The 15756-nt window shown below is 35.7% G+C and overlaps 1 protein-coding gene across 1 annotated transcript; it reads left to right on the top strand.

Annotated features, from left to right (window-relative positions):
• Positions 1 to 1990: 1990 nt before the first annotated feature.
• Positions 1991 to 15178, top strand: LOC149043978 (fibroblast growth factor receptor 3-like). The gene is made up of 17 exons (XM_089209050.1): positions 1991 to 2150; positions 2384 to 2767; positions 5074 to 5343; positions 6793 to 7026; positions 7769 to 7872; positions 8371 to 8429; positions 8541 to 8737; positions 9627 to 9638; positions 10160 to 10267; positions 10666 to 10684; positions 11217 to 11259; positions 11555 to 11834; positions 12521 to 12631; positions 13811 to 14151; positions 14484 to 14524; positions 14736 to 14832; positions 15118 to 15178. The coding sequence occupies exons 1-14, from the start codon at positions 2093 to 2095 to the stop codon at positions 13972 to 13974; spliced, it is 2043 nt and encodes a 680-aa protein (XP_089065176.1). The 5' UTR covers positions 1991 to 2092; the 3' UTR covers positions 13975 to 14151; positions 14484 to 14524; positions 14736 to 14832; positions 15118 to 15178.
• The last annotated feature ends 578 nt before the right edge of the window (positions 15179 to 15756 follow it).

Raw genomic sequence — 15756 nt, 5'->3', positions numbered from 1 at the left:
GACAGTTGTTGTTGTTGCCCCCTCAGGTCTATCTGCGAAGATGCTCGGTTGACGCCAAGGGTAGGTGTAATGATAAAAGTAATAGTTAAATCTATTTAACTATTACTATTGACCGGATGTGTTTACTGTCTTTAACAGCGCCAGACTCAAACTTAGGTGCAGTATATTTAAGCAGCTTTCGGTTCCGCGTAAAACTCTTGGATAATGCAGTCAGGTTCCCCGTTCTCAGATCACGCCAGTTTTGGTGATTTCACATCCTCAGTCATTCTCAGTGCCGTCCATTTTCATGAGAGGGGGCGGATAATATATTACATTTGACATTTCAAAGGGGGGGGGAGGGGCTTACATTGAAAAGACAACATTGACTGAACTTATGGTAAAATCAACTCAACAACAACCAGTTTTCCCCTCTAGTATTTAATTACATATTAATATCTTCAGATTTACTGGCTAACTAAGCAATTACCTGATATTAGTTAAATATTACATAAATTAGAAGTGATTCACAACTGTGCATTACTACCAAATTTTTTCTACAACCTTTCACTTAGATGTACTTGCATTTTGGAGACAAAACCACATGGAAGCCTACAATAGTTATAATTATATCTATATTAATAAAAACAGGTATAAAAAAATTAGATGGAGAAGATGTCTTTTTAAAGTGGCTTTGTCAGCATATGGGCTGGCTGTCAAAGTACAATAGAATTTGATTAACATTATGATTGACATTTACTTAATCTCATAGCCCAGTCTATAATTAATAAGGTTTCTTTTGCCAGATATCTCTGATATATTGGGGTGTAAAGGGTTAATTACCTCAGGGGGTTGTTAATTTAAATCTCACAAATCTAAAGGACATTTTGTACCCCGACATTGAACACAAGGCTCAACCTTATTTTTATTTGAGTTTTAGCAAGTTAAAAAAATTCTCCTTGTCAGTACCAGAGTATGGAGAATATGGATACTGATGTAAATAATACTGATGGAAAATCATAAGCAGTTTTGGCCTTCTGATTGCCAAAGAACCAGAAGATACTATGATCACTGCATAGCTACCTACTCACTTCCGCCTCGGGCTGGCCTTTCCCGTATCTTATAACATCCTTGAGGCTTTGTTTGTGGGAAGCCCTGGTGAGAATATATTACTATAGATACAGGTGATAAAATTTGAATACCGGTATGGCAGGATCGTGGTACGTTCGGGTACAGGATACCAAGACTTTGGATTTGTAAAACAATAGGCCACCCACCGGGTTGTCCCCTTTAAGCCTTCTTTGGCTGCATCTCCAAAGTTTCTTGTGTAATTTAACACCGTGCAAAGTGGATCTTTGTAATAAATGCAGAAGCGAGTGAATATTCTCTACGTGTATTGTCATACGACTCACCAGGTTAAACACGTTTGTGGAAGGAATTGAGACACGATCCCATAAAGTAGTTGCGTGGCCGCTAGGCTTTTTCGGACTTTCACGTAGATCTGTTTTTTCATAAATTCTCGTCAACGGACTTCCGGTTCCTGGAGCGTTGAAGTGATTGACTCCCGAATCCCGCCTCTTAAAATTACTGATTCCCGTGTCCCGTTCACAGTAACAATCCCGCATCTTGCTCCCTTCTTACTGTAAATTCCCGGGTCCCGGTCTTCAAATAAGCCTAATCACGGATCTCGAAAACCTATAGGAAACCCTCTAAATAAACTTTTCACATTGAATATCTCGTGTGAGTGAAGTCAGAACTCGAAATGAGAGGGAACCGAAAATATTTCTACACAAGTAGGCTGCAACTAAGGGTTTGTCATTTAAATATCAAATCGTTTCAAAGGTAAAAATTTACGGACATATTTTCTCTATTTTTATATAGTCGTGCCGTATTTTTAAATTAAAAGGCTTCATTAGATTCTGGGCAGTTTGTAAAACAGCTAGTCCCATATCCAGTGTTGGTAGTCCTTTCCATTCTTCGTCTTCCCAAACGTCCCTACAGCCAATCAGTTCTCGTGTTAGTTCCACTTTGTTCCTTCTTCGTCGTTGACTTGTGGCGATGAAAGTCTCTGTCTGTTTCAGTATACTCATCTTTGGATATCAAGGACATTTCTTAAATGATTTTTCATTTTAAATTTATCTTTGCATGGGTCTTACTTATACCTCAATTCACAGGTAATGTATTTAACCGGGATTTTGATCGAATATTGTGTGTTTACTTTCTTCTCTGGGTTCATCTCATAATGTACCTTTTTTAGCTTAATTTTATTTCGACAGCAGCAGATTGTTGTGGCTCTCAGAATGTATACGGTGTTTGAATTCAAATCCAAGGAGTCGTATCCTTGTTTGGATAAAATCGAAAGTATGAATCGTTGTAATTTAGCGTCGATCTAAATATTCTCCCTCAGATGGCGGAAGTGTCACATGGTATGAACCAACTCCGGTGAAGACAACATTGAATCCAGCTGAAGTGCTCACCCCTGGCAAGTTACAGGTTGATGAAGGATCCTCTGCCACATTGAATTGGAACTACAGTCTGACGTCAAGTTTAGTTTCAGTTCTTTTACAATTTAATGGTGATGGTATAGTTGTCATTTCATCAAATGGACAAGCTGGTCCTGTTAGTTCTAATTTTCGGCAACGCTTCAGCGTAAGTTCGACTCCACAAAGCGTTTCTCTGTTGATCTCTAAAGTGACTACTGCTGACGATAAGTCAATCGGAGAATTTAGCTGTGAGTTGACTGATCTTGGTGCTGATAAATGGAGACGTGCAATTCAGGTGCAAGTCACAGGTAAGCTTAAACGTTTCACTGACTTTTCGAGATTCACACCATTCAAAACTATAACATGATATTATCCAGCTTTTGTCCTTTGGGCCCAGTGGAAGTGTAAGTAGACTTTTGGAAGACAAGAGTAATTCTTCACGCTAAAGACCTCAGCATTCCTTTCAACAAATTAATTTGATTAATTGGATATGGATTTTGCTGTGCATGACACGTTATATTTGAGGCAGTTTTCAATGGTACACTTTGCTGTTGTGTTTTTTAGTTGTTGAGGTTAGATGGGGACTTTGCCTTAAAACAAAGGATGCCATGCTTGTAAAAAATTTTTTTACATGCATTGCAAAATATTTGTAGGATAATGAAAACAACAGCCTCTATTTTGTGCAAAAACATGCTTGCATATTTGTCCTTGAATATAATTTGTCCCTCAAGGGTCACAGTTTTTCATAACTTGGAACAGATATATGTCCACAGAGGACCTTATGGTGAAAAACTGTGACCGAGGTCTCAAACAGACCGACCCTTAGCGGGTAATTAATATATTTATTTATTTTTCTAACATAGTGAAATTCTTTCCGAAAGAATATGAATGATTTAGGGCTGTAAATACAGTAAGATCGTCCATAAACAGAACAGTTTTTGAGCGAGTAAATGGTATTTATAAAATAGAGGTGATGCAAATTAAAGAGAGATGCTTCACCAAAACATTTTCATTTGAGTTATTATAAAGATCATTTTAAAGGCTTCCAAACAAACTTTGAAACATTATCTTTACAAGTGTCTGTCACCATCTGACACCTGTCAATCAGAGAGCATGTAAGGGAAAAAAAAAGAGTATGTACATTTTTGAAAAACAACAAAACTAGTTTGGCAAGGACTGTCGCAATGTTTTCTTCAAAAACAGTCTATGATCTAACAGAACATATTCACTCTCATCGACGATTAATTCATGTGCGAAGATTTACCTCTGTTCATCAAGTTAATGGCAAGGAAAGTGATTGTGAGTAAATTCAAATTTTTTATTTTGAAGTTGTGAGAGTTTTCTTGTTTGTTTGCTGCTATGGGGTGTGCAAATCTGGTCTTTCCTCCACAAAAGCTAAATTTGAATGATGCACTTCAACAAGACACAATAAGATTTAATGCGGCCTTTTTTCATTGAATTCCTCCAGTTTCTGTTGTGCAATTTACGGTACAAATGTCCAAATTGAACAGACTTGGAAAGACTCACCAAGAGCATATATTTGTTGTATAAAACTGAAATCAAAAGTTTGCTCGCTCTTTCACTATGAACAAATTGTTTGAGAAGATTAAATAAATGAAACTTCCATCAATTAGTTAAACTTTAACCAAATACCTCATGTTTAACTTTCTAGGTACATTTTGTGAATGATTAAAATTAATTATGGACGGTTTTTAGGCTGCTTGTCATGTAACAACACTTTTGCTAATACAAATTCATTCTGAAACCAATATTTTTTCTGTCAACCAAAGTGATTTGAGAGAGTGAAAAGAGAGGATTAATAAGTTATTTATCAGCTTGAGGTTGTGACCAACATCTTCACTTAAAAATACTGCCCAGCTGGAAAAACAAGATTATTTATGAAAAATGGCAGCGAAAGTAGGGATGTACTCAGCGGCTCACAAGAGCATTACCATGGCCCATGGGCAGAGATAGAAAAATACTGATTGGTTAAAGAACCAATCAGATTGCAAGATTCATTACCGTGAGTCATAAACATATACATGTATGAGTATCTTTTGGTAAATTTTGTATAGCATACCTTTTATTGAGCCAAAGTTTTAAGCTTCTGAAATTACTCCTTTTCTTAAAACCTTCACATTCAAGGTATTGAGAATTTCTTAGAATTTATGTGGACCTCAGGGTATTTAAATTGCCTCAAATTCAATTCCCAGAAATTCCCAAGAATTCCACCCTTCTTAAATTATAGGTAGTTTGTATAGCTGAGAATTCCTAGGAATTCTTAGGAATTCCAAGTCCTCACAAAACTGAAGTCTTCCTTTCCTGGAAATTCCCAGTAATTCCAAGCTTTTTAAATCAGAGCTTATTTGCATGGTTGGGAATTTTGAGAATTCCCAGAAAACTGGGAATTCAGTTTGCAAGGGTTATTTGCATAATTGGGAATTTTTGAGAATTCCTAGGAATTCCCAGAAAACTGGGAATTGACAGTTCGCAAGGGCCGTTTGCATGTGCAAGGTTTGCGAAGAAGATTTTAAAATTGTATATTATCACTATTATCACTACATGCCATTCAATTATCCTTGAAGTTTACATGTGATTGTTTGATTGCTCTTAGTTCCATTAAGTATCACTGGGATTAGAGGTAAAACAACAGTTCTTGAAGGGGACAATTTGCAGTTAATCTGTGAAGTATCGAGTCGAGAAGAACCAAAGATCGCTTGGACCAAAGAGAAGCCTGGAAACCAAGGAAATACTGGTGTGGTGCAAGAAGGAAAGGTGCTGACTATAACAAACATTAACAGGACTGATGTTGGAAATTATACCTGTACAGCAGACAATGGCTTTGGTAAACCAGAGGATCAAACAGTTTATGTGAATGTTACTTGTGAGTATGCACTGGAAAACATTGACTAATGTTAGACACAGATACAATTTTCTTATACTATCTTCTGTGTTCTAATGTGTGCTGTCATTTACTTGTATTGATTTTTGGCTAAGTACATCCATGCTGGGCTCCAAGCTCAATTTTTCAAAAAAATTCATTTTGGGAACCTTCAATAATTTTGGTTGCAGTCCCTTCCCCTCCCCTTAAAAAGAAACCTATATCCCTTGATGATTAAAGATTGTTCATGTATACTAATAATAGTCATGAGAGTGGGAATAGAGAAATATCTCTTCTTTGAAGTAAGCTGTAATAGTGGTATTAAATCCTTTAATGTTGTGAACAATATCTTTAGTTACTAGATATTTAGTCATGATACTTCTTACTGTAAAATTGAAGGTTAGAAGGTTAGGTTGACTGGTACTGGAGGCTACTTAAGCCTTTTTTGGAACTGGCCCTTCATCAAGAATTTTACTTTTCACAACTTCAATCTCATGTGGCATAACTAAATAGAATACATGATTTGTAACTGCTTGCTTTTGGGTGCAAAGCATCTTGGAAATTGGAAATACCATCAAAAAATTTTGGAATAAAAATGCTGATGAAAACATATTTATGTTTTTGTTGCTCGGAAAATATAAACAGTCAGCTGTTGTATAGAGCTCTTTTCCAAGCTCCATCCGTGGTAAGGAGCATGTCATATTTCATTATCATATGGTTACATATGAAAGGAATGTACATGTAAGAAGTGCTAACTAACAGTTAATTCATTGATAATTTTTCCAAGGATCAATAAATTTTTTCACATTTTTCCCTTCTTTTTTTTATCTCTTGATTGCCAACTGGCAACTTTTGTTGAAATTTTAGTTGTCAAATATATTTTTCACTCGCCATGGGGACCAAAATGGTTGCAGCTTGAAGCGCTGGCATGTTACATGGGAGATGTTCTCCCACCCCTGTTAGTGTAAACTCCTCTTAAAATTAAGATTAGATGTTGTGTTAGGAGACTCTAGTGCTTCACTATCTGTGTTAGCAAATATGTTCAGTTGATGCTGATGTGAAAATCTTTCACAGTCCAGTTCAACATATCAATGGCTTTCTGAGTGACAACCTGAAAAAGTTATCTGTTTAATTATTGGATACAATGAAACTTTGATGACCTGTAATTTATTTAACATGCATCTATGAATGGCAAGAGGATCACCCAGTTAATATCTAGGTAACTTGAAACTACAATACACCAACAAATTAGAAGAAATTGTTTTTGCAAACCCCACATAAGTGAAATGAACTAAAAAAATGTTAGACTAGATAAAGAATATCCTCTTGTATATAAGTGTACTGATAGGGTTAAAACCCTTACAGTAGCTATGGAAGACAAGTCACTCAGATGTATCTTTGTGTAGATGCTGTTTTTTAATATTATTTTTTACTTTCCAATTTGATGTACAGATCCACCAAAGATTGTTGATTTTCAACATGAGTATATGGTTGGTTTACAACAAAGTCTAACTCTTAACTGTGAAGCAGAAGGGAACCCTCCACCTACTTACACTTGGATTCCATGTGACCCAGAACAAGTTTGTGACAAGAATACTCTTCATATTTCACAAGTCCTTAATGATACCAGCTATACCTGCAGAGTGGCCAATGTATATGGAAATGATTCAAGAACTGCCAGTGTTTGTAAGTCACATGTACATTGCAGTCATGCATATAACAACTGTATCTTCATACATGTACCAACATGACATATTGATTGGGTTCTCCAAGTTGAACCAGGGATTTAAGCCTGTCAGGTTGCAAAAGCCCATACAGTGCCTTAATACTTTGTCATAATGGATAACTCTCTGTTTTCTTTAAATAGTAATGCACAATATTGATCATTTTATTACATGAAAAATGCAAAGAAAGCATTGCAGTAATAAAACTTCGGATAGCTTATACAGGGTTGAGTATCAAAAGTAGGGGAAAACTATAGTCAGGGCTTCTTATAAGGTACAGGAAAAATTGTAATTGTGTGGGATGTTGAAAGCAAAAAGTTAGTTTGATATGAGCTACTGACTTTTCCCCTACATTGTTTTGCTTCAATGTACAAACATTTTCAAAATTTTTGCTAGGCTGTTTCTCTTGTTCATATGCTTAGAGAAAAAGGACAATAACACAATTTGTCATTTGACAAGCAATCAACACAATCCACCAATGAGAAATGATGAGAAAGTGACCGTCACCCAGGATCATATAAGATATGGCAGAAACCCCAGTTGTTCTTGTTACAAGCTGCTTACTGAAAGCAACAGACTTCTCAATCATCTTTGAGCTTAAATAAACTTAGAATGATCCTAAAATATTTACCAAATGGAATACCTGTATCAATAAAAAGATTGAGTAAATTTTTTGGAAATGATCATATTCTCTTACTTCGCAGACATTGGAGGAAATGTGATTAACATAACTATTGTCATCATCAGTGAAACATGTATGGATAGAAAATACAACCAGTCCTTATTACTGGAGAAATTAAAAAAACCAGTAAGTTGATGTACACATAACTCAGATATTGTTATCAAAGCTATTAACTAAACATATACTAGTTTAAATTGGAGGGATTTGTTTTCTTACACTATACTGTGTGCCTGTGTTGAGCTTCACTTGATCTGTTAAGTTTTTAATTGTTTCTTTAATTCCTAGATTGCACGCAGTCTGTCAGAGTTAATTCTATCAAGTCTTGAACTTGAAAAGCTTAAATCTTCCTATTAGTCAGTGTTTGCTCATGGTCTGTATTTAGGGCAATAAGAGGCCTGGTGTTTTCTTTCCAAATTAAAATAGGAAGTAATTGACAAGAAGAAGAACAATTATTCATTGAATTAGCACTTTTAAGAAACAACTGATTAATATTCAGAGACTGATTCTCAGCAAAACAGCCATGTTCAATTTAGTACATAACATTTGGTGTTATCCTCATTTGTTTATGTGTAATACATGTACACTAAAATTTTTAAGACAAATGATAGAAATGCTTACTTGCAGCTTGAGGAGGCTTTTGCTGATAAACCTGGCTATGAAGGAGTGCAGTTGATAGGTGTGAGGTATGTGAATTAATGAGATTTAGATAATTGCCAGTTGCTCTCACTTCCAAATATGAATTTAGAAATTTTACTTTATGGTCTTTATGTTTTTGATTTCATGTCTGTCCCAAGGTGTGGAAGTATCATTGTTGACCTTGCACTGAAATTCAACTCCTCTGCAAAGGAACAAGATGTTATCATAACACTCAATGACACTTTGAAAGATGGAAAGCTGGGAGAGTTAAGTGTTGCAGCCATAAAAGGGAAAACACCTGATGTGGAACCAACAGGTGGAGGTGCCACTTCACCACTTGACAGGTCCCATGGGGGTAAGTCCTCATAACACTTCATACAAAAGTTTTGCAAGTTGGTAAATGAATGTCCTTGCCCTGTACTTGGTTGTAAGCATATTTTTTGCCTTGTAGAAAAATTTTAAAGTTACTGTATTTAACTCAAAATTAATACTGTGGCAGGTTTATATAGAGATCTGAAAGCTTGGTGTATAATGGTAATGATAACAACCACAACCACAACCAGCCCCAATTTGAGCACTAATAGGAAAGTGTATGCATCGTGTGTGCGCCCTGTTGTTGTACATTTCTTCAAATTAACTGTTGATTTCTATGTAAACATGTAACAAATAGTTAGTATGTTTCTGAATAATTATCTTGTGCTCTTTATCTGCTTAAATTCACTTTTGTTCAGAGGTTTAAGAACATAGTTCATTTACATCTTTTTTTCTGGGATAGTTAATCGGAAAAAATAATGTTTGGCCTAAATGAGTCCAAAAAAGTGGCAGCCATGCTTGTTTTCCTCAGATTAATTGAGTGTATGTTTTGTAGAGTCTTTAGAGCTTCCAAGTGAGACAAAAACAGATGAAACATTCTTTAATGACAAATGCCAGACTTTGTACATACTTTAAGCAAAGAGTAATTTAATCTGATTTTGTACTCTAGACATCTATGACTTTTAGTTTCCTGAAAATAATAATTATAATAACAAAAAAACGGTTACTGTCCAACTGAATTGAACTTTAATTTTAAGTCCAAAGACATAATTTTGATTGTGTTACATACCTTAATACTAATATATCTTTATGGTTCAGGGAAAAATTTTGTAGGTTTACTTTTAATGAGCTTTAAATATTGGTAATGGTGACAGATTATAATCATGGTTTTCTTTTTTTCTGTTTCATTTTGCTTATACAACCAACCCTAGCCATGGAAAAAGGTGAGATCTGATTATGTTTGACTTTATGTACAAGCTTGTGGATTGGTTGGCTCTATTTTATTTTTTCCATGAATAACCAATTGGAAGTTGTAGTTTAAGAGCTTGTAAATATAGGATAATATTCATTATACTATTCAGTATTTCTTTTAACCTTACATGGGCAGAAATCGTATCCCCATTTTTTTTCTGAGTGAGTACATAATTACGCATTGCAGCCTGTTGAGTTTCATGTATGTAATTGTTGTGTATGACGTTTTTCAGCCTCGTTTTCATGTTTCATGGCAGTTGACATTTTTTGTGTAGAAATAAACCTCTGTAGAGTTTCTCCTCACGCCTTAAAGTTTATTCCGATGCTACTGTAATGAATTGTGAAACACAAAATTGTGGGAAGAAGATAAATTGAGTTCTGACTGAATTCCAAATGTTTCCTGACCATAACAGGAGTACAGAGGCAGATTCTTTATGATAAGATCATTGGAAAAAAATTATCTGAAGCTTATCACACATTGTACGTGCCATAGGTATTGTTGTTGGTGCAGTGTTTGGATCATTTGCTGCACTGGCCATTGCTGGAATATTAGTTTGGTGGACTTGCAGGAAAAAGAGGCGCAACATGAAAGGCACTGAAGGTGAGTGTTGCATACATGTTATGCTCTGAAATGAACACTAGTTTTGGCATCCTAGAAAATATATCTTTTATATTTTTCCTTTTTTCTAGGACTAAGTATATCTTCAGTTCACTTTCCACTACAATATGATCTTTGCTTAAGCAATTTTTGTATTTTTAACTTTAAACAGTGTATTGTAAACTAATAATTTGTTTTTTGTTGTCTATTTTGTGGTTAGCTAGTTATAGTTAGAGGACCTTGCATGACTTTGTACACTTTCACTATATTTGATGTACATCAAACAGACTTTACTTTGCTTGTGAGAGAGAAATTTTGCTTGATGTCAATTATTTATTGTTTGTTTTGTTTCGGTTTCCTTTAATTTTTCTGTTTTGTTTTGTCCTTTATTTTCACTATAGAGGTGGGGATGAACAGAAGGTGAGATTTTTATATTGAAATGCATTGTCTATTAGCGTTGTTCCTTTATGGCTTGATCATTTGAACAATTTTAACACCCACACTATTGACAAGCATGACACATACACTGTCCCATTGGAGCCTAAATTGGGGCTTGTGGTAACTAATCGAGAATTTTATACTTTTGATTATTATTATTATTATTATTATTATTATTATCATATTATCATTATTATCATCATTCTTGTTATCTTTGTCATTACCATTATTATAATTATCATTGCTCCAAAAGTATTCTGTTATAATGATAGGTGATTGATAAGGTAGTCTTAAAGGTTGACAAATTTGTCGAGCCTTAATTGGAAAATAAATTTTAGTTACTCTGCCCATAATACTGTTATCATTCACCATAATATATTTAGAAGGTTCATAAGGATAGAGTCTGTTTTCTTCGGTCGCAGGAAACCACTCTTAGCACATGTTATTTTTCTCCACTGCTCGTAACTGGAAGAAATAAAACTTTTAATGCTTTGTGATATATTTGCTGTTTCAGAACATTTGGAAATTCAAGTAATGAAACAGGAGGAAGTACTAATGTAAGTTATGTGATGAAATCTTATATCTTCATAGATAGATACATTTTCCTGTAGTCCTAGGTGTGTTTTGTTTTATTTTGCTGTCTTTACTGAGAGTCTTCCCGCTGTAGTTTACAGTTCATACCCGAACCCAGAAAGTTATGATCGATGCAAATTTTAAGTCTATTATTCATTGATATTTTCAAATAATAGTGGTTTATTTTCATAAGACAGCTGATTTGAAGATTTTATAAATTTCTGAGCAAGTTGGGTAGTTTATTATCTTTTGTTGATTGAAAACAACTTTGCCTTTAAGATTGCAGTCAAATTGCCTAAACTTTCTCAAAGCCATTACATGGCACTGGATGACAGAACTCGTTCACGAGTGATAGCAGATGCCAGTCCACTCAGCACCGAACAAATCAGCGAGTACACTTCTCTTAATCCATACACACGCTCTTGGGAGATTCCTAGAGAACATGTGACGATAAAGCAGATCGTTGGTAAAGGTGCTTTTGGTCACGTTGCCAAGGCAACAGCCGTTAATCTACAAGGAAGATCCGAGAAGACACTCGTAGCTGTCAAAATGTTGAAAGGTACCAAGAAATAAAGTCATGTTTTACTTGATCTTTGAACTGACTTAGAAGTCTGTCCAAATTGTTCCGTTTATTTTGATTTTGACGATGTGCTTCTGCATAATTTCCGAACTCCTGTTTAAAGTAATCACAATCTATATGATTAGTCCACAGTTATGTCCATACAGCTGTAGCTTGAAGCTTGTTCTAGTTGATGTAGCGATGGAATTTTAGGATGTAATTTAAACATTCCCTTTTAAATGATGGTTACATATTGGAGCCTAGGCGCTTTACGTTGACAAAGAAAAGCACCTTGAATATGATGTATGGTAGAGTCGCATGATATCTATTTATGTGTCTGTCTGTCTGTCTTTCCGTCTGTCTATCTGTATGTCTATCTGTCTAGCAATCTATCAATCTATACATCTATCTGTCTATCTCTCTATCATTCCATCTATCGATCTTTCTTTATTTCAATCTATCTATCTGTCTATCTTTCTATCTATCAATCTCTCCATATGTATGTCTGTCTATCGAACTATCTATCTATCTATCTATCTATCTATCTGTCTATCTTTCTATCTATCAATCTCTATGTATGTAATGTAATGATTAATTCATCTGTGTACGTTTACTAAGATAATTCGATAGATAATGGTATTATTGAAATGTTATTCGACTATGATTGACCGGAAATCCTCTTGCAGAAAAAGCATCTGAATCAGAGAGAAAGGACTTGCTGTCTGAACTTGAATTGATGAAACAACTTAAACCTCATCGTTACGTTATCAAACTTTTGGGATGCGTTACCAAGTCTGGTAAATACTGAAAAGTTTATTATCAGCTATGGTTACCGAAAAAAAAATTAGTTTCATTTTTCTCGTTATGTTGGTGTTTGAGCTTAAGATATCTTTCCTCTTAATTTATATGGTATACCGTAATGATTCGATTTGGCGCCTGGGTGCTTATTTACTCTTGGTAGGCAACAGGAGGGTGCTTTTTTGAAACAGGGCGAAGAACCAAGCAAACGACTGGTATCTTTGGGTAAAAGTAGACGACGAGTACTCCATCTTTTTTCGGCGAAGTAAAAAAAAAATTAGTGGAAACAAAATCGACACAAGAAGTGATGGGTACGAAAAGTAGATACCCCATTTTTCGTGTGCCTCACACCCAGAGGTCCGCGTGGCCCTCTATGTTTAGGTTAAAGTAACTGTCTTGAAATCAATTCATAGTATGTCACTCGTTGGGTACCTTATTTACTCGATTGATCACCGCGGCGTTTATTACGTTTTTATTGTTTTTGAGGAGGTCTTTGTTGGTACAGTCCATTTAATTCACCCCATCATTTCATTACCCATTATTTCCATCTCTGTTAACTTCTGGGAAAATCGGCTGACCGACGCTTAAAGCTTGGGCATATTCTATTCTTGCGTGCACGTGTGAGGTCTCGATAGAGTTAATTTGACAGCAAAGAAGTAGTCACAGTTGTATACTGTCCGCTAAACAGCAGCATATGTATAATCAATAAGTGAGATCTACGATCAGCAAAATTTACTGGTGGACCAAAAATGGGCCGACACCCGGCAAAACTGCGTGCTTAAGGTTTGCGCACGTGTTGCGGATTTGAGCCGGTCAGATGTGAGTACTCTATGAGGGCGGGAACCTTTCCGGTAGTAGACCTTGAAGATAAACATGACCCGCTTTAAATAAAAGTTTGATACGATGTCAGTTCAGTGGCATCGACATTTTACTCCTTCACAATTAATCTTCCGAGTTTAGAAACTTATGGCTACTTTGCTTCTAAAATAGACTCACCAGAATTGTGAATATTACCGAGTTATATGATAGTTGATATTTTATTTTCTTATAAACGTTGAATAATTGTCGTACTCTTCTAAGTGGCTGTGGCGTTTATTGTAGAATGACGTTTATTGTTAATTTTGCTTCCATCTGCGGCATATAATCAAGTATTCGCGGAAATCTGTTTGTCTCCCTAGAGCCACTGTTTGTGCTGATCGAATATGTTCCTTTTGGGGATCTGCTGGGTTACCTGAGAAAGAGCCGTGGATTGAATGATACTTACTACAAAGACCCGGATATCAAACCACAAACAAATCTGACCTCACAACTGCTGATTAAATTTGAGATAAAATCTCAGTAAATCCTGTTCCGTTTTCCAGAACTTTCGTTACAGTGTTGTCGCCGTTGGGAGCATTAGTAATTTTTAAGGACTACGCTAACTCCTCGCATTTTTGCTTCTTATTCAGGGGCGTCTCCCTGTAAAATGGACTGCCATTGAGGCGTTGCTTTATGGAAAATATTCTACCAAGAGTGATGTGTGAGTACAAGGAAGACATGGACACTGCACTAAGCTCAATGAAAATGGTTTTTTATGAACTTTTTTCAGGTCTGCAAAAAGTTATTTGGTTACTTTTGTATTTTGGTCTTTTTGTTTTGCTGGTGTGAGGTCATCTCAGTGAGGAGTGGTTATCCTCATATTTCATGGTTAGTGACCAGGGATCAACTCCTCTGACACTGCGCATGTGTCCCTCCCCACCCTATTTCCCCTTCCCTTGAACACCAAAGATGTTTTAACATTTTACATTTTATTACATTTTTTTTGCAGGAAAGAAATTTTATTTCCTTAAATTCATCCCGTTTCTTTTACAGGTGGAGCTACGGAGTTCTCCTCTATGAGATTTTCACGATTGGTAAGTTACTAGGCAGATTGCCAGTCCAGTCATTTTAGCCTCAGTAACTGGGGGGGACACGAAGTCATGAAGTAAGCAAGGTTTACCAGTCTCTGTAGAATTGGCTTTTGGTCATACCATGTCGCTGGCCTTAGCCGAAAAAAAATTGCTAATGGAAATACATCTGTAGAGCTTTTCATTTTAAAGTACTATCATTACCTGCTCTATTCAGGTGGTTCACCGTATCCACGAATGGATGGAAGAAACATTGCAAACTTACTTCAAGAGGGATACAGAATGTCTAAACCACAACATGTGGATGATAAGTTGTATGATAATATCTTATTATTGTTTCTTGATGGCTTTTATCGTACATCAGAAGTATTTGTGCCGCTTTCTGTTCGAGTTTCATGTGCGCCTAAAGATAAAACCATCTTTGCTTATTGAACCAGCCTTGCGAAGGGAAATAAAAGAAGAAGTACACTATCACCAGTTGATTTCTGTTGTATAAATCTTTTGTCCTCTATTATAACAAGATGGAATTATTAGACCAAAATAGTTTTTGATGGGTCGAACCGTTTCTAATTAAACTTCTTTTTTTGACGTCCTTTTAGGTATGACTTTATGACAAAATGTTGGAAAGACGACCCTAACTTGAGACCATCTTTTGAGAAGCTGAGAAACAAACTCAAAGAAATGGAAAACCAGCACAAGGTAGAATGGTAGAGTTTACAAAGAGACTCTCTCTGTTCTTTTTTTCCTTTTCAAAGTTTGATTGTTAGAATCTACCACCGTCAAGTTAATTTGATAACGGCGGCACCATGAAGGCCTGCAAGCGTAGTTTATGGCTTCAATTTATTTCGCTTTCAGAGCAGTTTTCAATTGAGTTTCGAAAGTGGAAATCGAAAGTAAAAACTAAAACTAATCCCAGCTTGATCACGCGCGTTTTTCCGCGCTTCAAGGAGGATGCCAGATCTTACTTTAAGTTCTCATTGGTTAGTGTTGATGTTAACTTTGTTCTGATTGATAGCTGTGAATACTTTGGGTTTGGTTTTTCACAGGTTAGGTTTAGGGTTAGTTGGTTTTTCGATGATTATTCCAAGACTTCACTATCTAAAATTAATTGTAACAGCAATATACACTCTTTCTGGGAAAAAAAATGAAGGAACCCTCGAAAGCTTAATTGAGTATAGTATAATTATACCTATTTTTCATATTTTTTCGTATGTCTATTTTTTTACAGGGGCTGATAA

Source organism: Pocillopora damicornis, chromosome 6, assembly GCF_964200805.1.
Source record: "Pocillopora damicornis chromosome 6, jaPocDami1.2, whole genome shotgun sequence".
NCBI lineage: Eukaryota > Metazoa > Cnidaria > Anthozoa > Scleractinia > Pocilloporidae > Pocillopora > Pocillopora damicornis.
This window is presented reverse-complemented; position numbering and strand designations above follow the sequence as displayed.